A 20,168-nucleotide genomic window follows, 5' to 3' on the forward strand; every position below is an offset into this window, starting at 1 on the left:
ATTTCACCAAATTCCTCCAGAGGGAGGAGAAATTCTAAACAGTTTCTTGGAGGTAGGGCACAACATTAGCAGTGGTTGAAGTATGGCTTCTTTCTTTTTTCTTCAGGAATTTTGCTTTATGTGCAGCAAAATGTGTCAGCACCATAGTCACCCTTCTGCATCCTCCACCATTCAAGGGCATTTTGTGCTGAGGGAAAGGGAGCCACCACAAAAATGGTGGAGAAAATTTGGCAGTGTCCAAGAGTGCAGGGTGTATTTCTTTCTATCACACACTTCTCCATTGCTTTGCAGCCTCCCAGATCAGGATGGTTTCCTGACCTGGAAAAGCCCTATGGGAGAAATTAGCTCATGATGCCATCCCCTGGGCTTTAACTGAAGTGTGCGGGAAGCGGAGGAGGCTACAGGCTGCTGGAGAGATGAGTGTACAGTGAAAGACAGGACACTCCTCAGCCCCCTCTTAAGTAAGGTAAGCACAAGAACACTGAACCCAGCCCATGAGAATTACTCTAAATTTTTCTTCTCCTTTGAATTTCTTTTCAAAAGCCATTTCTTTTCTAACAAATTGAATGGGAATGGTAAAAAAAAAGTGGGAGAAATTTTTGGCGCAGCACTAGAGAGAACACACGCACACCGCACCCCCCCCACACGCATACACATGCACAAACCAGGGCAAAACACATACTATGCACACCCAAAAACACACCATGCACACCAAACAAGCACACCACACACACAGGCAAAACACCCCCCTTGTTCCCCAGTGCATGCTCTATTTATATGTGAACTTCTTAGAGATTTTATTATATTTAGCAGCCTATAAATATCACCAATGAATACCACCACCACCCAGCTTATCTTTTTCTTGGGTGGCTGGGCATGCTTCAAAACAAAGCGTTGGGCTGCAGCCAGTGACTACATGGAGCCCAGAGGTATTCTTGGAAATAAAGATGGCACTAGAGGCCAGCTGTTCACTTTGCAGCATGCCAGCTTCCCAGTTTGTTTTTTACTATTAATTAAAAAACCTACTAAAATAAAATCAAAAATCAGGGTGCGCAGGGAACCATGTTGGTGACCCCAACTCTGTAATTATGCAGAGAGCCTGGGAAATAAACAAGAGGAACTTGACATCTTACTACAGGAAGGAATATGATTTAATGAGTATTACTGAAACCTCACAGGAGGGGGGGGGCACAGGATGGGCAGGTGAGACTCATGACTGAATGTACGGATTAAAGAGTGTAATTTATTCAAAAGGAACAGACCAAACAGGATGGGAAGAGAAGTAGCATAAAGTATGTACATGGAGAGGCTTCCGTTACCCAAAGTGTTAGAAGTCATGCTCTGCAAAGAATGAAAAGTCTTGACTTGGGGTAGTATCCAGGAGGGGCCGTGTATGCATGGCCCAGTCTGCACATGCACAGCCCCACCAGCCCAGGTCCACACACGGCCACGATATCGCACTTCCAGGGATGAGTGCTGACGTGAGTGAAAACATGTGTTTCCGGAAGGGGTGCAACCTGCCCCTTCCAGAAATGAGCATTTGAGCACGTGTCAGGGGCAGGGCTTGATATCACCAGAAGCGTGATATCACAGCCATGAACAGTTGGGGCCATCCACATACTGGGGTCTGGCAGGGCTGGCCACCCGTGTACCAGTGGGGCTGGCCACCTTCATATGGCTCCTATTTGATGTAGCCCCTAGCTTTGCTGACAATTTCATCTTCCAGAAGGTGGAAGAAGAGCCAAGAGGAATTGCTATCCTCCCTACACATGACCCTCACCAACACAGAAAAATGGGATGATGAAGTGAAAGTAGAGGGGGCCTTAGGTGGAAGTGACTATGTCTTTTTGGGATTAATTGTATGGAGGGAATGGAAACTGGAGTGCAGCAGTCAAACACACACCCTGGAATTAAAACTCATTTCTAGAGATTTATAAAGAAATATTGGGGGGAGGGTGTCCCAGTGGTGGAAATAGTCAAAAAGGAGGGAGTTCAAGAGGGGTGGAAATTTTTTAAAAGTGAGATATTGAAGGCACAATCACAATCAGTTCCAATGAGCAAGACAAGTGGGAGGCATCTAAGGAAACTTGGGTGGCAGCTGAAGGAATTCTAATGAGCTCACATTGAAAAGGGGCATGTATGGGAAATGGAAGGAGTGGCCAAACCACTACGGATGAGTACAGATCAGTAGCCAAAGCCTGTAGGGAGAGTATTGGGGGAGCTAAAGCTAAGAATGAACATAGGCTTGGAAGAGACATTAAATATAACAAGAAAGGGGTAGGTCTATGTTTCGAACAAGCGGAAGAGCAAGAAAGTGGTAGGTCTGCTGCCTGAAGAAGATGGAGACAGGCAAGCAGATGACAGCAAGAAAGCAAAACTCTCAACTCCTATGTTGCCCACCCTTTTCCTGCAAGAAAAACTGTGGCTGGACTGGCACAGATAGATCAAATGATGAAGGGAAGGAGTCGCAGCCCAAGATAGGTAAAGTGTAGGGATCTACCAGGATTTTCTCATTACATAGGAAGCTGCCTTATACTGAGGCAGACCTCTGGTCCAGCTAGCCTAGCATTGTTGACCCTGGCTGGTAGTGGTTCTCGAGGGTTTCAGGCAGGATTTTTTCCTTGCCCTACCTGGGGATGCCAGGGATTGAACCTGAGGCCTTCTGCATGCAAGGCAGGTGCTCTCCCACTGAGTTAGACCTCTCCCAGCCCCTCCCCATTTGAATGGAGGGAGGGGATTTCACAATCTGGAACAGGAAGGAGATGGACCGAGTTTTGAGGTGGACTTGGAGAACCTCTATTAACTTAAGCCTCACTGATTCTCCCATCCCTAGTAAAGAGGTAACTCTTTGCCTGGACAGCTCTACTGCTGCTCAGCACACTTAACTTCAGCAGTAAAATGGTTACTTCAAGACAGCCAGATGTGCCAATGCAGATGGGCAACAGAAAAGAAAAAGCGCAAAGCAGGCAGAACACTAAAAACAGCTGAAGTAATAGCTCACAGGATCACCTTTTTTCAGCTATGGTTCATTGGATCAATTACTGGGCTACTTTGCAGGTTGGGAATGCTGAAGAGCTGGTTGCCATCAGTAATCTTACCATGACAAGAAAATAGATGTTTCTTGAAAATCTGTAAGTCCTTTTGCATATGCTAAAACACATTCATGATTACAACTAAGGGAGTAAATGGGCAAGTGGGCAGAAAGTTGCCACACCACCTGACAGGCACAGTATTACTTCATTAAGCTCTTTGGACTCTAGATGTTCTACACATGGGATGACTCCAAGGGGTAGTGAGCACTCCTCCCAAATATTTTCCTCCACCCCATTCTCTCCCCAACTTTGAGGTACATATCATGGATTGAATCTCTGCCCTCCTAAATAATGGTCCCAGGGCACATGACTACCTGAGAATCCTACGTATGCCATGCAGAACTCCATGATGGAAGAAAGACCAGATATCCATATACTAAATAACAATAAAATACATAAAATAGTGGTCTGGGCCATCCCTTTGCTCACCAAGTCTTTTCCTGAAGTTGCCCCTGTCTACCCACTTTCCACCCCTCCATGATGTACTGTTGACATATCTGCCTATTTTCCCCATGTTTTATAGTAACTCTTATCAGAACTGTTCATGCCATCTTTGGCCTATGATAGAAACAAAGTATTTGGGAAGAAATGGAAGCAGCCAGGCTTTAGCATGGTTCTTGTCACTGGGATATCACAGCTTAAGTGATACAGGGCTGAAATCCTCTGCCATTTCATTGTGATTTATGGAAGTTAGAGTGGAGCACACTAAGACGTCAAGCAAGATTGCCAGTCACTTTCAAGGGCTATTTTCTTTACGTTTTTGACATTTTGTTTGCTCAAGAAATGTTTCAGCTGCCTCCATGTTTTTAAACTAAGTTGCTTTGATGATTCTCTGGGCAACGGGGTGGGTACAACTGAAGACAGACCTTTGCCAAAAGTTTGATATATATAATATCCTGAAAAAAATGTCTATTGTAATGATTGACTATTTCTGGGCTTCTATTGCAATACACAACATGTTTCATATGCACTCTAGAATATATGTGGTGTGTCAGGGGATCTATTTATCGAACGCGTTTATATCCCGAAGTATCTGAAGATGGCATACCAGAGGTTAACCCCATTTTATTCCGACTACGATCCTGAGAGGTAGGTTAGGTGGAGAGTTTTGATATTTGCTACTGAATAAGCTTTTATACTGAGCAATAATTTGAGTCTGGTCTCCCAGGGCCAAAACTTTCATCAATCAATCAAACATTTTTATCCCCCCCCATTTTTTTTTAGTAACTGACAACTTCCAATTCAAATCCACATGGAAGTAAAACATTATTAGATAATGATATGTTTCTCTGTCTACTGTGGGGGAGCAGTCTCTTCTGGTCCCTGACAGTTGGTGATACAGTCCTGATTCCAGGCTCTTTCCTCCAGAGGAGGCTGGGCTCTTAATAAAGATGTCCACTCACACCAGAAACCCTTCCATTGATCTGCAGGGTCTCCTGGTCCCTAAGACTAAACTGAAGTGTGTATACAGCTGAAATAGCACAGTCAAGAAGCAGCACATGTACCTTCCCTTCAGTATGAACTCTTGAAGGAAGGGATCATAGATCATTGGTAGAGCACATGGTTTGTAAGCAGAAGGTTCAGTCCTTGGCATCTTGCTGTTTCCCACTTTCCAGCTGAGCAGAGCAGAGCAGAGGAAGCTGCTCCAGCTGGTCTAGGAACTATAGAAGCAAGCAAGCTCCCAGAGAGCGAGCAACCAGAGCGAGCAAACAGGGGGAGCAAACAGGAGTTGGCCAGGGGAGTTGCAGTGGCAGAAGAGACAAAAGAGACAAAGGCAAAGAGGTAAGTGGGCTGCAGGAAGCCCAGGGGGCTGTCCTTTTCCTTCTCCTTCTCCTTCTCCTCCTTCTTCTGAGTGACTGTGAGCTCACCAGTTGCTCCTGAGAGCTCCAACTGAATTGGGTGTGTGGGGCCTGAGTACTCCCAGCAGCTGCGTGGGCAAGCTTCGTCTGTTTCACACCTCCCAGCTGAGCAGAGCAGAGGAAGCTGCTCCTGCTGGTCTAGGGGCTATAGAAGCAAGCAAGCTCTCAGAGAGTGAGCAATCAGAGCAAGCAGACAGGGGGAGAAAACAAGAGTTCAGCAGGGGAGATCAAAGGGGAGGCCCCTAACACACACACACACACACACACACACACACAATTTTTTGTTTTATTTTATATATTTTAAACTTTTTTTTCATTTTTTAAAACAATTATTTGTCTTGTTACACACACTTCCCTACGAGTGGGATGCTGTTTTTAACCTGCAGTGAGTAGAGGACCAGGCACAGGCTACTCTAGAACAACCAGAAAGCTAGACACAAAAAGGGAAAAGAGACTATGGAAGGACAAGACTCTCCAGTGGTGGTGATCTGCAAGGTGTGTGCCATGTTTGTTTTCTTGCCTGAGAACAACATGGCCTACATGTGCAACAAGTGCAAGTTGATCACACTGCTGGAAGAAAAAGTAAGAGGACTGGAGCGATGAGTGTCAACCCTCCAGTGAATAAGAGAACACAAAGAGTTCTTGGACAGAACGGTGGAACTACAGCAGCAAAGCGAAGTACAGGAGTTAGAAGAGCAGCAGCAAGCTGAGGCAGAAGAGGAAAATGCTGAGGTGAGGAAAAATGAAGTAGAGGATACTCCTTGGAAAAGGGTGACAGTTAGGAGAAGAAGAACTAGAAGACACTCGGCACCAGTGGAGGCAGTAGAACTAGGGAACCATTTCCAAGTACTTGAGGATGAGACTGGAGAACAGCCTGCAGAGGAAGAATTACAGGGGAACCTGCATGAGAGTGAGCAAGAGGCTGAAGTTCAGCCAAGCAGAGGCGATGAAACCAAGGCTTACAACTACAGGAAGAGAAGAGTAGTAGTAGTGGGAGAGTCCTTGCTGCATGGGATCGAAACTCAAGTATGTTGTGAAGACCCGTGGACTTGCCAGGTATGCTGTCTCCTGGGAGGATGGATTAGAGACGTGACTGAAGGGTTGCCTGCACTCATAAAGCCCACTGATAGGTATCCCTTTCTTCTCATCCATGTGGGAACAAACGATACAGCCAGGAGGAGCTACGAAGAAATCACATCAGACTTTGAAAATTTGGGGAGGAAACTCAAGAACTTTGGGGCCCAGATAATTTTCTCATCCATCCTTCCAGTAGTTAGAAGAGGGATAGAAAGGGAATGAAAAATACTCTGGGTGAATGGCTGGCTACGAAGGTGGTGCCGATGAGAGAGATTTGGATTCTGGGACCACGGGCTATACTTCCTGGAAGATGAACTGTTGGCAAGGGATGGGTTGCACCTTACAAAGGCTGGGAAGAATGTGTTTGGCCACAGCATGAAGAACTTTATCAAGAGGGCTTTAAACTGCATTCTACAGGGAAGGGAGATGTAACGTTGGGGGTAACAATGGACAAAGGCTCATGCACCACAATGGAGAGGACAGCTCTAATAGTGCCCAATCATAGTCTTCAGAAACATGTAGGAAGAAATCCAGACCATGAAGCACATGGTCTTCGATGTCTGTATACTAATGCCCAGAGTATGGGAAATAAACAGAACGAACTTGAACTCTTAATACAGGAGGGAAATTATGACTTGATAGGTGTAACTGAGACTTGGTGGGATGACTCTTATCACTGGAATACAGCAATTGGAGGATATAACTTGTTCAAAAAGAACAGGAGGAACATAAAGGGAGGTGGGGTTGCACTATATGTTAAAAATACATATCTCTGCACAGAAATACAGGAGGATGAGTTTGGTAGCCCCATCAAGAGCATCTGGGTTAAAATAAAGGAGCAAAGAATAAAAGGAACATGGTGGTCGGAGTCTACTACCAGCTACCCAATCAAGGAGAAGACAAGGATGAAACTTTTGAAAAGCAAATAGCCAATGTTTCAAGGAAGCATGATGTAGTAGTAATGGGGAACTTCAATTTCTCCGATATTTGTTGGGAGACAAATTCTGCAAAACATGGCCCCTCCAGGAAATTCCTGACTTGTGTGCCGGATAACTTCCTCCTACAGAAAGTAGAGGAAGGAACTAGAGTATTGGCTATCCTTGACTTGATCCTAACCAGCAGAGATGACTTAGTAAAGTAGCAGTTACAGGAACTCTGGGGGAAAGCGTGCTATACTTGAGTTCATGGTTCTAAAGGAAGCAAAAGCCGAATGTAGCCACACGCATACCCTGGATTTTAGGAAAGCTGATTTTAATAAACTCAGAACAATGATCAGTAAGGTCCCATGGCAAGCGACTCTAACGAGAAAAGGAGTCCAAGATGGGAGGGAGTTTTTTTAAACAAGAAATTCTCAAGGCACAATTACAAACAATTCCAACAAGAAAAAAAGGTGGAAGACAACAGAAGGAGCCAATGTGGCTTCACAAAAAGCAGAGAGATGACCTTAAAACAAAAAAAGCACACATATAGGAAGTGGAAGGAAGGACAAGCTACAAAGGAAGAGTACAGGCAAGTAGCACAGAATTGCGAGGATGGCGTCAGGAAGGCTAAAGCTGAGAACGAGCTGAGGTTAGCGAGGGATGCTAAAAGAAATAAAAAAAGCTTTCTTCAGCTACGTGCATAGTAAAAGACAGAGGAAAGAAATGTTGGTTCAACTACTAAATAAGGATGGCAAAATGATAACAGATGACAAAGAAAAGGCAGAAGTGCTCAATTGCTACTTTGGCTCAGTCTTCTCCCAAAAGAGGGTCTATGACCCCCCTGGCAAAGGCAAAGTATAGGCTGAAGGGGCAGGATTGCAGCTTGAGATCGATAGGCATATGGTCAAGGAACACCTAATGACTTTGAATGAGTTCAAATCTCCAGAGCCAGATGAACTGCACCCTAGAGTAATAAAGGAACCAGCAGAAGAACTCTCAGAACCACTGTCTATTCTCTTTGAGAAATCATGGAGGACAGGTTAAGTGCCACATGACTGGAGGAGGGCTAATGTCCCTATCTTCAAAAAGGGTAAAAAGGAGGAACCTGGGAACTACAGACCAGTCAGTCTGACATCAATCCCTGGGAAATTCTGGAGCAGATGATAAAGCAATCCATCTGTAAGCACCTGGAAAACCATGCAGTGATTACTCGAAGCCAACATGGATTTGTCAAGAACAAATCCAGCCAGATGAATCTGATCTCATTTTTTGATCAAATACCCTCCCTTGTGCTCTGTGGGAATGCTGTGGACATAATATACCTTGACTTCAGCAGAGCTTTCGACCAAGTGCCCCATGATATCCTGATGAGCAAACTAGCTCAAAGTGGGCTAGATGAAACAACGATCTGGTGGATCCACAGTTGGCTACAGAATTGGACTCAAAGAGTGCTTATCAATGGGATCTTCTCAAACTGGGGAGAGGTAATGAGCAGGGTACCGCAGGGCTCAGTCCTGGGCCCAGTGCTCTTCAACATTTGTATTAATGACTTGGAGGAGGAGGTGTAGGGAATGCTGATCAAATTGGCAGATGACACAAAATTGGGCGGGATAGCTAATACTTTGGAAGAAGAAACAAAATTCAAAGTGATCTGGATAGACTGGAGCGCTGGGTAGAAAACAACAGAATGACATTTAATAGGGATAATTAAATGCCAAGTTCTGCACCTAGGAAAAAGTAACCAAATACAGTTACAAGATGGGGGATATGTGGCTCAACTACAAGTGAGAAGGATCTTGGAATTCTTGTACATCGCAAGCTGAATATGAGCCAACAATGTGATGTGACTGCAAAAAAGGCAAATGCTATTTTGGGCTGCATTAATAGAAGTATAGCTTCCAAATCATGTAAAGTACTAGTTCTCCTCTACTCAGCACTGGTTAGGCCTAATCTGGAGTACTGTGTCCAGTTCTGGGCACCACACTTTAAGAAGGATGCAGACAAACTGGAGAGGGTTCAGAGGAGGGCAACAAAGATGATCAGGGGACTGGAAACAAAGCCCTATGAAGAGAGACAGAAAGAACTGGGCATGTTTAGCCTTGAGAAGAGAAGACTGAGGGGAGATATGATAGCACTCTTCAAGTACTTGAAAGGTTGTCACAGAGAGGAAGGCCAGGATCTCTTCTCGATCATCCCAGAATATAGGACATGGAATAATGGGCTCAAGTTACAGGAAGCCAGATTCTGGCTGAACATCAGGAAAAAATTCCTGACTGTTAGAACAATATGACAATGGAACCAATTACGTAGGGAGGTGGTGGGTCCTTCCACACTAGAGGCATTCAAGATGAGGCTGGACAGCCATCTGTTGGGGATGCTCTGACTTGGATTCCTGCATTGAGCAGGGGGTTGGACTCGATGGCCTTGTAGGCCCCTTCCAACCCTGCTATTATGTGATTCTGCAGATGACAGAAAGGACCTCTGCCAAAGAGTCAGTGCCAGTAAAAGTAGACAATACTGGGCTGGATGAACAAAGAGTCTGACCTCTTAGAAGGCAGCTTCCTGTATTTCTAACATGATCAGCCAGTTGTGAAGAGGTCTAGCTTGCATGATCTTTTCCTGCTTTATTTGGATGAAGATTTATGTAAACTTGGTATTTGTATGATCGAGTGCTCATCTTGGAGCTGATCAGTACGATAGAGGAAAGGGGCCATTCCACTGTTACACCACACCGTTGTTGTGTCACTCCGACTGAATATTCACCTCAGGCACAGTCTATCCACTACAACTCTATGGCTCATGGTGTGTGTGTGTTTTTTTTAAAAAAAAATCACAGAAGAGAGCATAATGGATAACTAAATATGATGTTTTGCAATGGATAAAAATATTGCTTGGGAGACAGAGATTAACATACAGCTAGTATGGTGCAGTAGACAGAACATTGTACTTGGATCAAGGTGGCCTGCACTGAAATCCCCACAAAGCAACGAGGCTTATGGGGTGGTTTGGGCAAGTCAACTGACATGCCTCACAGGGCTGAAAGGATAAACTGGGCGAACGCCACGTATGCCATCCTGAGTTCCTTCCAAGAAGAGTGGCACACAAATGTGGTATATAAAAGGCTGTATCTGCATTGCAGCTTTGAAAATGGGCCTTAATTTATAGTAGATGGATCCCCAATTTTGCAAGACCTTACTTGGTTCCAGTGGTGCTCCTAGATAATTTTAGAACCTGGAATTAATAGCTTTAAGGGGGGGGGGGCGGCTTTAGATGGCTGTATGTGCTACTTCAGTTGTGAAGCTCACAACTAACACTTCTCTCTGCCCCTAAAAACACACACAATTCCATGCTTTAAAGCTATTTCTACATTCCTGACACGTTCGAACAATAACAATAAAACTGATTAGGAAAAAAGAAATTCTGAGCATGTGCAGTTCCACATTTTGAACTCTCTCAAGTCATAGCACCATCAACACTACAGGAATAAGAACGTAACATACAAAGAGCCCTGCTGGATCAGACCAAAGGTCCATCTAGTCCAGCATTCTGTTCACACAGTGGCCAACCAGCTGTCGACCAGGAACCCACAAGCAGGGTTCTTGGTTGACAGCTTAGATTCCTGCATTGAGCAGGGGGTTGGACTGGATGGTCTTATAGACCTCTTCCAACCCCACTATTCTATGATTCTAAGCAGGGTATGAGCTCAACAGCACCCTCCCACCCATGTCCCCCAGCAACTGGTGTACATAGGCTCACTGCCTCTTGTACTGGAGGTAGTACATAGCCATCAAGACTATGTGCCATTGATAGCCTTTTCCATAAAATGGAGTTTGCTTCTGCTGCCCTCATCATTTGCCGCTCTCAGGGTAGTCATTGGGGGGGACACCTGGGCTGTGGGGCCCTGGACATTAGCCCTGAAATTCACCCCTGGCTGCACCACTGCTTGATCCAGAAGAATGACACCAGGGAAACGGACTCAAGCCCATTTCAGATGATCTCAGGAATGAGCTGCAGCAAATATCAGGCTCACTTGCTCCCCATCCCCTCTCTTCCTCCTTCATGGGCAAAGGAGGAAGGTGAGCTTTCATTTTAAGAATAAATGACAGATTCACAATATGTCCAAACTCTGGGAACTGTTGTTTGTTCTAATCAAAGTGAGTTAACAAGCAAAGATCTGAAGAACCCTAAGAAAAACCATTCTTTGATCCTGCTTTGTTTAAATGAACCCCAATTAGAACAAACCCCAATTTCCTGAGGTTGGACACAACATGGAGCAACGGGCTTTCAGCTCCACAGCAGTTCCTGGGATGGCTAATGCTGTGCGGCCACATGGCCATTCCAGGGAGTCCTGCAGTGCTGAAAGCATGAGTTGCGAAGAGCCTCCACTGCTGCAGGCAGGAACGAGCATTGTCTGAAGCTCTTAAAACTTGGGAAAAGTCCCGTCCCTGCTTGCAGCAGTGGAAACCCTTGGCTGCAGCTTTCTCTCTCTGCTCAGGGAGGGAGGTGGCTGCTGCTGCTGCTGCATCCTTGCCCGAGCAGAAAGCAAAGAGCCCCTGTGAGTGCAGGGCATATGGCACGTGGGTTGCGAAAAGAAGAAAGCGCCAATGCATATCTCTCAGCCACCTCATAACAGTAAGGAAAGTGATGACGTCCCATACCCTGAGAATGTCTCAGAAGATTCTCACACCTTTCCCACAAATTTCATATGTGGTTTCTTTTTAACCCTCCCCACCTTGAAAGGACAAAAAACAAAAAGGTGAGACATTTCTGCACAGCACTAATAAGAACATAAGAAGAGCCATGCTGGATCAGACCATTCTAGTCCAGCATTCTGCTCCCACAGTGGCCCATCAGATGCCTATGAGAAACCCACAAGCAGCATGTGAGTGCAGTGGGACCCTTCTGCTCATGTTCCCCAGCAACTGGTGTGCGTAGCTATACTGCCTCTGATACAGGAGGTAGCACATGGCCATCAGGACTAGCAGCCACGGATAGCCTTCTCCTTGAGGAATTTATCTAACCCCCTTTTAAAGCCATCCAAATGGGTGGCCATCATTATGTCCTGTGGTAGCGAATTCCATAGTTTAACTATGTGCTGTGTGAAGAAGTACCTCACTTTATCTGTCCTGAAGCTCCCACCAATCAGTTTCATGGGATGACTCCAGGTTCTAGTATTATGATGGAGGGAGAAACATTTATCCATACCATATATAATTTTTTGCACCTCTATCATGTTCTCCTTAGCCTTTTTCCCAAGCTGACAGTTCCAGATGTTGTAACCTTTCCTCGGGGGGGGGGGGTTGCTCCAGCCCCATGATCATTTTAGTTGCCCTTTTCTGCACCCTTTCTGATTCTACAATATCCTTTTTTAGGTGCAGTGACCAGAACTGTACACAGCATTCCAAGTGTGCTCACACCATAGATTTGTACAAGGACAGTATGATATTGGCAGTTTTATTTTCAATTCTTTTCCTAATTATGCCTCATACGGAACTTGCCTTTTTTACAGCAGTCATCACCACACACATAATCGACATTTTCATCATGCTGTCTACCACAACCTCAAGATCCTTTTCTTGGTCAGTCACAATTAGCTCAGATCCCATCAGCACATACATGAAGTTGGGATTTTTTGCCTCAATGTGCATCATTTTACACTTGCTTACATTGAACCGCATTTGCCATTTGGATTCCCATTCTCCCAGTTTGGAGAGATCCTTTTGGAGCTCTTCACAATCCCTTTTTTGTTTGGACCACCCTAAATAATTTGGTGTCATCAGCAAACTTCACTTTGTTGTTGTTCAGCTGTTAAGTCGTGTCCGACTCTTCGTGACCCCATGGACCATAACACGCCAGGCCTTCCTGTCCTCCGCTCCCTCCCGGAGCGTGCTCAAGTTCATATTCATTGCATCAGTGATGCTATCACTCCTAATTCCAGATCATTTACGAAGAAGTTGAAAAGCATTGGTCCCTGTGGGACTCCACTGTTTACTTTCCTCTATTGTGAGAATTGGCCATTTATTCCTGCTCTCTGCTTTCTGTTCTTTAACTAATTACCGATCCATGAGAGGACCTCTTTGCTTACATATGACAGATGCTGCCATCTTTCATCCAGAGAATTTATGTTTTATCAGACTGGGCTGTAGCTGCAATTGTGTCGTAGGTTCTGTCATGCCAGGAAGTAAATCCAGAGCCTTCAATGATAGGGCCTGGTGGATCCTCAATGGCAACTTATTCCAGAGGGGTGGGGTCACTGTGGAAAAGGCCCCCTCTCCTGCCCTTACCCCCTAACTGCCCTCACAGGCAGTTAAGATCTTTCTGATCTTAAAGTTACTTCTAGTAGTTTAGGTAGATGGGAGGAGAACTCTTCCTTGCAGTTTGTCAGAATCTCACTTGAAAATCTCTTATCTTCATTTAATGATAGGTATGTATGAAGGAATATAATAAGGCAACAGGGGCAAGCAGGCAGGTTCTTTGAAAATAAAACAAATAGTACAGTATTTGCTAACCTACATTCAGCACTTAGAGGAAGGTACTCACAACATGTAGGGGACACCATCAACACCCAGTGACCTTGGATGGTCAGAGAGGTAGTAAGGTGACAAGAGAGAGCTGAGTTCCTTTTCATTATGTTTTGTCTGGGATGGGGTCTGGGCTGACTGCCTAACCAAGGGGTAGGCAACCTGGTGTCCTCCAGATGTTTTGGACTACAATTCCCATAATCCCTGACCCCTTAGTCACAAGACTTTTTGAAGTCCAAGTAAAGTAGAGTTTGGGGGTTTGGTGTATGTATGTTGATGACACCCAACTCTATCTCTCTTTTCTATCTAAACAGGGATGTCACAGGAGTCTGAGAGGTGGGGTGGAGTACAGTGGACTCCCCCCTCCCCCATTGGCCTCCCGGACTCCAGTCCATGGACGGTGCCACTTACCCTGGACAAGCTGCTGCACCGTCTGCCCAACCCCTCAGAGAGCCGCCATTTTGCGTAAAAATGGCAGCTCAGATTTTTTCATTAAAAGGCCTTTTACATAAATGGGGGCCATAAAGTGGCCATTTACTCAAGATTACAGGTGTGAACAGTCCATTCATGCCTGTAATGTTGTGTAAATGGCCCTTTTACAGCAGCCATTTATGTAAAAAGCTTTTTATGAAAAAAAATCCGAGCTGCCATTGGCAGCTCGCTGAGGGGTTGGGCTGCTGCATGCCACTTGCCAGATGCCCACAGACTGTGCATTGGCTCATCCAGGGAGCCCAACAGGGGTGGCTGGCCGGTGTGGGTTCAGTGAGTGGCATGTGGTGCAGACAGGTGAGTCCATCCATCTTTACATCTAAATCCAAGGAAGCTGTTCTGGTCTAAATTGGTGCTTGATGTGAGTAATGGACTGGATGAGGGCAAACAAATTGAAGCTTAATCCAGACAAGATGGAAGTGCTCCTAATCAGTGGAAACTTAAGGCAGATCAGGGAATAGGGATTCAACCTGTGCTGTATGAGATTACACTCTCCCTGCAGACCCTGTATCACAGTCTATGTGCACTCTTGAACTCGGCCCCGAACCTGGATGCCCAGGTCTCGGCAGTGGCCAGGAGTGTGTTTGCATAGCTGAGGCTAGTGTGCCATCTGAGCCCATTCCTAGAGACATCTGATCTGGCCACAGTCACATGTGCCTTAGCTATATCTTGTTTGGGCTACTGTAACACACTCTGTGTCCGGCTGCCTTCAAAAACTGCTCAAACACAAAAACTTGAGCTGGTCCAGAAGGCTGGGGCCACACTGTTGACTGGTTACAGGGAACACATGACTCCCTTGTTACAGCAGTTTCACTGGCTACTGGTCTGTTTCCAGGCAGAATTCAAAAATGCTGGCTGTGACCAATAAACCATGGCTTGGGACCAGGCTACCGTATAGGCCAACTTCTCCCATACAAGCCTGCCCAGTCCTTAAGATCTTCTGGAGAGGCCCTTCTTTTGAGACTGCTGCCTTCACAGGCACGTTTGGTGGCGACCCAAGAGAGGGCCTTTTCAGTGCCTGCTCCGAGACTGTGGAACTCCCTCCCAAGGTAGGCTAGGTTCTCTCCCTCTCGGCTGTCCTTCTGCCAGCAAGCAAAGACTGCTTTATTCAAGAAGGCCTCTGGTCTATAAGCGGGTCTCTTGGTTTGAATGCTGTTTTTGTTCTATAATTGTTAGGTTTTTATTGGATTTTTATATGTTTTATTGTTTTAATCTATTTTGAATGAATTTTGTAAGCTGCTTTGAGTGCCATTTTTTGGTAGAAAGATGGGGTATATATCAAATAAATAAATAAACTATACCCTATCCATATGTTTATTGACACTCTCAATGCCTCTCCTAAGGCTTACATACTGGCAGTATGAACTTTAAAGTAGAATATGCTGTGTCTGTGTGTCTGTGTGTTGTATTTTGGCCACACCATTTTTGCATTGGCCCTGCCCCCTTTGACTTTGGCCCTCCCACCACTGTAATGTGACCCCGGAGAGCTTCTTCAAAGTTGAATTCCTTGGGCTGAAAGAGATTCCTCAGATGGTCTTAGTTCATCTCTCTCTCTCTCTCTCTCTCTGTGTGTGTGTGTGTGTGTGTGTGTGTGTGTTAACTAGTGGGTATTGAATGGTCTTCTTTATATCATAATCTATACCATTTTCAGAAGTGATACTGTAACAGTGCTTGAACATTTCATCCAATATTTATAGCAACTCTAGATAGAATTTGCTCAGGCATTACCTTCTTTTTCTTCTTCTTTTATGTGTGTTCACTTTTCCATGGTGCATGAAGCAACTATCATGTATGACTACTGCATGGCTGTACTTCATGTAAAATTGTTGTTTCTCTGTGTAGAAAGCTCTGGGGTTTTTTTTAGTAGAGATGAAATGTGAATGACAGCCATTAAATATTTTTAGTTCTGCCACAGAAGGTCAACAAAAAGCTTTAAAATAAGAAGTCTAAGCGTTATTTCTTCTTTATTTTCTTTCTGTATTGAACTTCCATGGCCCAATTTCTTGCTTGTTTTCAGCCCCCTTTCCAAGTGCTTTATGGAAGGTTCAGCCCGTGATTGAGCCACAATAATTCCATTAAGCCTGCCTTCCCACTATTTTATCTTAATTTCTTGATTACTTGGAATAAAAAATAATCTGCCATTAGCTCACAACTTCAAAAGGCCTAGTCTGAAGATCAAGCAGCCCCCTAACAGCTCTTTAAACAACTTTTTATATTCAGTAGGTTAACTTCAAAGTGTACCTTGTGGGTGTTCTGATTTCAGCTGACAGGTAAACAGTAATTTATGACCAAAGATAAGGAGGTAATGAATTGCTTGCTTAACCATAGATGTTGTCCTTTTCCTTCCTCTAAAAAAACAAATTAAAGGGTTTTAAACCGATTAAGAGGTTCAATTTTGACAACACTAGAAATAGATTGATCCCATTAGCCAGTAGAGTAGCAACAATTGTTCATCAGACTCAGATTTCAGTGCCATCATTTTTTATCTCTATGCAAAAAATGTACATATCTGTGGGTATTTTGTTTTCATACATGATGCTTAAAGCAATTCTAACTTCAATAGTTTTGTATGAAGGAAGGATGGGGGTTGCCCTAGCTCCTAGCAGAGTAGGCAGAGACAAGGAGTTGCTTGGGCTGAACAACAACCAAGCTAAGTAGGCTGTCACCACCCCTTACATCCACTTCATCCTGAGCCAGGGGACTCTCAGGCCTTACAGGACACTCTTGAGGCTTAGGGAGTCAGGGTCCAGTCTAGTGTACCCTATTTCCAAGCCTCAAGACTGAAACATTACACAGTAGCAATTAAACAAGCAGAAGGTGCTAGATTTAGTACCTTGGAAAGAAGCACACACAACTCTTGAAGCAGGTGTTACATTTATTTACAAAGGGGGAAAGGGGGATAAAAGGCATACAAAAAAAACACCGTAAGATTTGAAAGCAATACTTTAGGCAAAAAAAAAACCCAACCCAAAAGTTACCTACACCTGTCTGTACATACCTAAGCACAAGTCTTCAATAGGACAGGACCCCAAAAGGTGACATTCAAAGTCACAAGCCAAAAGCAAGACAAAAGATAAAGACAATGGGCAGCTACAGCCCCCCTCTTTTTGTGCTCAAGCCCCTGACAACTCCAAGGAGATCTTTGTTATCCAATCACAAGCTGGCTGGAACAGCGTTCCCAAACCATGTATGTGCGGGGTAAAAGTTCCCACAGGAATACAGATGAGTTCATTCAATCCAGTTAACTGGGTCTTGCTCTGACCTTGGAGCTAGAGACATCTTGAGATAACACATATGCAGGTGGTTGTATCACTATGTGCAACTTCAGCCTGGCCAAATGGGGACTTACAGACTGAGCAGAAAAAGAAAATGGGTTTCTTGACATTCTGTTATATGAATAAAAAAAATTACATTGGCCAGATGCTAATTTTCATTAAAAATGACCCTGTTCTACTTTCTCTTCTGCAAACAAATGTTTACATAGATTCTGAGCAGAGCTGGCCCAAGACATTTTGCTGCCTTAGGTGAAGAACGAGATGGTGCCCTCTCCCATTAAATGTACAGAAGCTAACTAGACTGGCAACTGAATCCTACTTTGACACGGACATGGGCCAGCATTCTCCACTGCACAAGGGGGAAGCAGGCTAGCTTAGAGGGTGCAGGGCACGTGGCACACACAGTTCTGTCCTCCAGCATCTCATCACCACATCTCACCCTGCTGCCCAGCATCTGCCACTTGAGGCAGCTGCTTCCCTCTGCCAAATGGTAGGGCTGTCAGTGATAATGGGAGACACTCAAAGGTGATTTAAGGCAAGCCTCACAGTCTATGCCAGTGGTTCCCAAACTTGGGTCCCCAGATATTGTTGGACTATAACTCCCATCATATACAGACAGCATGGCCAATGGTAGAAATGATGGGAATTATAATCCTACAATGTCTGGGAAGGACCCAAGGTTGGGAGCCACTGGGCTATTTGTTTATTATAATTGTGCATATGCTTGCAGACATAGCTATTTCATGGAGCAAACTGGTTTCTTCATTTATCTCCCCTCTGAATTGCTGTGCAGTAGTGATGGTGGTAGGGGTTGCAGTGAGACACTCTGCCATGGCAGGTCTTAAAAAGTCATGTCCAAGTCAGAAGCTGGCAGCCTGCTTAGCTTTGCTGTACCTCCAGGGAGCCATTTCTACTCAGCTCTACGACTTGGCCACATAGTTTCCCCTGTCCCTTTGCCCTGTGTTTTCCCTAGCCAAACTGACCTTTCACTTTACTCACAGAAGCTCAACTATTTACAAGCATTATGTGGTTGACAGTTTCATTCCCTCAGCAGTTAAATGTTCATGAATGTTACATGGCATCAAAGCAGCTCAGTTTAAAGCTGGCATCAGAATATAGATTGATTCATCTAGCAGTCAGATGCTTCTGGACGCTCTCTGTATATAAAGCTGCATGTCAATTATAAGTGGGGACCCACATGGAGTTTCAGGGGCAAAAGAAGGGGGTGATTCCCCCCCTTCTTCCCTCTGAAACAAATCCATCATTGTAGGGGAGAGGATTGAACTCAGAGAAAGCTTCTGTTGAGCTAAACTGCAACCCCACAGTTGCTTTGGAGTAAAAGGGATGGCCCAAAGAGCCCTCCCTTCATCCGCAAAGTGACTGTTGGGGAGAGAGAATTGGGCTTCAGAAGTACTTCTTCCCACAACTCAAAATAAAGTGGCGATGGCCACTACCTAAGATGGCTTTAACAGGATATTAGATACATTCATGGAGAAGGCATTTATCAGTGGCTGTTTGTAGAGGTGTACGAAGTACTTACCCCATTCTTGTCCAGGGCATCCGCAGGTGGGGGGAGGTGATCCGGTCCTCCCCCCAGAATCCTCCCCGGCCAGCTCCGCTCTGTGGGGGTCCGCAGAGCCACCAGCCGGCTCCGGCTGCTGCCAGACTTCCAGCCACAGCCGGTCTGTGGATGCAAATGGCGTCCAGTGTAGGGGACGCCATTTGCGTCCCTGCTGTTGGCCGTGATAGGCTATGTAAATATTTACGTAGCCAATCACAGCCAAAGGCAGGGACACAAATGGCGTTCCCTATGCCGAACGCCATTTTGTTCTGCAGCCCAGCAGTGGAACGAGACGGTGACCCGGACCAGCCACCATCAGGTAGGTTCCGTCCCAGGGGGGATTTCGGGGGGTGGCGGGGGGGGTAATCCGTTCCACCACGGACTCCGGGGGGCCAGATTCCAAAGAATCCAGCCTCATTGGAGTCTGTGGCGGATTTCTCCACCATCCCTAGCTGTTAGTCACCATGTGTATATGGAACCGCCATGTCCAAAGGCATGTGCCATTGAATGCCCCCTGCTGGGAGCAACGATTGGAGAGGGATATTGCCTTCATGTCCTGCTTGAGGACTTCCTGGAGGCATCTGATTGGCCACTGTGGAGGCAGGATTCCAGAATAGTAGGGCTCTTATTTTCTTAATCCTTTGGTTCAATCTCCCTTTGCCTCCAAAGTTATCATGGGGGAAGCAAGAGGAATTGAGAAGGTGGAAACCAGAAGCAAGGAAGGCCAGCACGGCAGGCCTACAGTTGTTGGGGGCACGCTCTCCTGCCCCTGTGACCCATCTATTCATTCTACTTCTGGGTGGGTGCTCCTGACTGAGACATGAGGGAAGCATGGCACGGTGGCCCAAGAGCTCTCAGTATGCACCACTGGCTCCACCTTGTCCCGCCTCGCAGCTCCCAACACAGCTCTCCCCTCTTTTGTGGACCTAGTGCTAACACCTCTGCTACCAAGGATATACCAGAAGGAAGTGTGGTGCAACCCTTGCTGCTGCACCCCAGTTGTTCCACTTTTTCTGCAAAGGTTGGGGGTCTCTCTACCATTGACATGCCATCTTCTGCCCTGCTTCCCATTTAGACATCTGGGATGGTCACACGTGGATATCTCACTTCACAAATACAGATTAGTGTTCTCAATTCCATTTTGTATTTTTTTGGAAATTGACCTTCTGAGGGAAATGAAATGTCCTTAACTAGTCTAACGATATTTAATATTAATCTCCTCCCCCTCCTCTCTTAATCCCAACTGTAGTTTCCTTGGTATAAGAAAAAATGCTATAATTATGATCTGGATTGAGGCTACAACACCCTTTATATAGATGTAAACAGCCTAATTATATATTGCCAAAGTAACATTCATACCATTTTAATACAAAC

General features: G+C 45.3%; 1 protein-coding gene across 8 annotated transcripts in view; it reads left to right on the top strand.

The window, feature by feature from the left end:
* The window catches only part of MAT2B (methionine adenosyltransferase 2 non-catalytic beta subunit), a 137,972-nt gene that overhangs the window by 42,729 nt on the left and 75,075 nt on the right, over nucleotides 1-20,168 (top strand). The window contains exon 7 of one of the 8 annotated variants that reach the window (XR_014788353.1): nucleotides 292-466. The exons of 6 other annotated variants lie outside the window; for them this stretch is intronic. Coding sequence is in view for 1 of the 2 variants with exons in the window: in XM_084838623.1 (XP_084694749.1) it covers nucleotides 292-345 (54 nt within the window). In the remaining variant the exon portion in view is untranslated. Of the gene's footprint in view, nucleotides 1-291; nucleotides 16,952-20,168 lie in introns of those variants that run through there. One more of the 8 variants, XM_084838623.1, reaches the window with a different exon arrangement.

This window comes from Heloderma suspectum, chromosome 2 (genome assembly GCF_057233095.1).
Source record: "Heloderma suspectum isolate Gila_16-S chromosome 2, 16-S_ref, whole genome shotgun sequence".
Lineage (NCBI taxonomy): Eukaryota > Metazoa > Chordata > Lepidosauria > Squamata > Helodermatidae > Heloderma > Heloderma suspectum.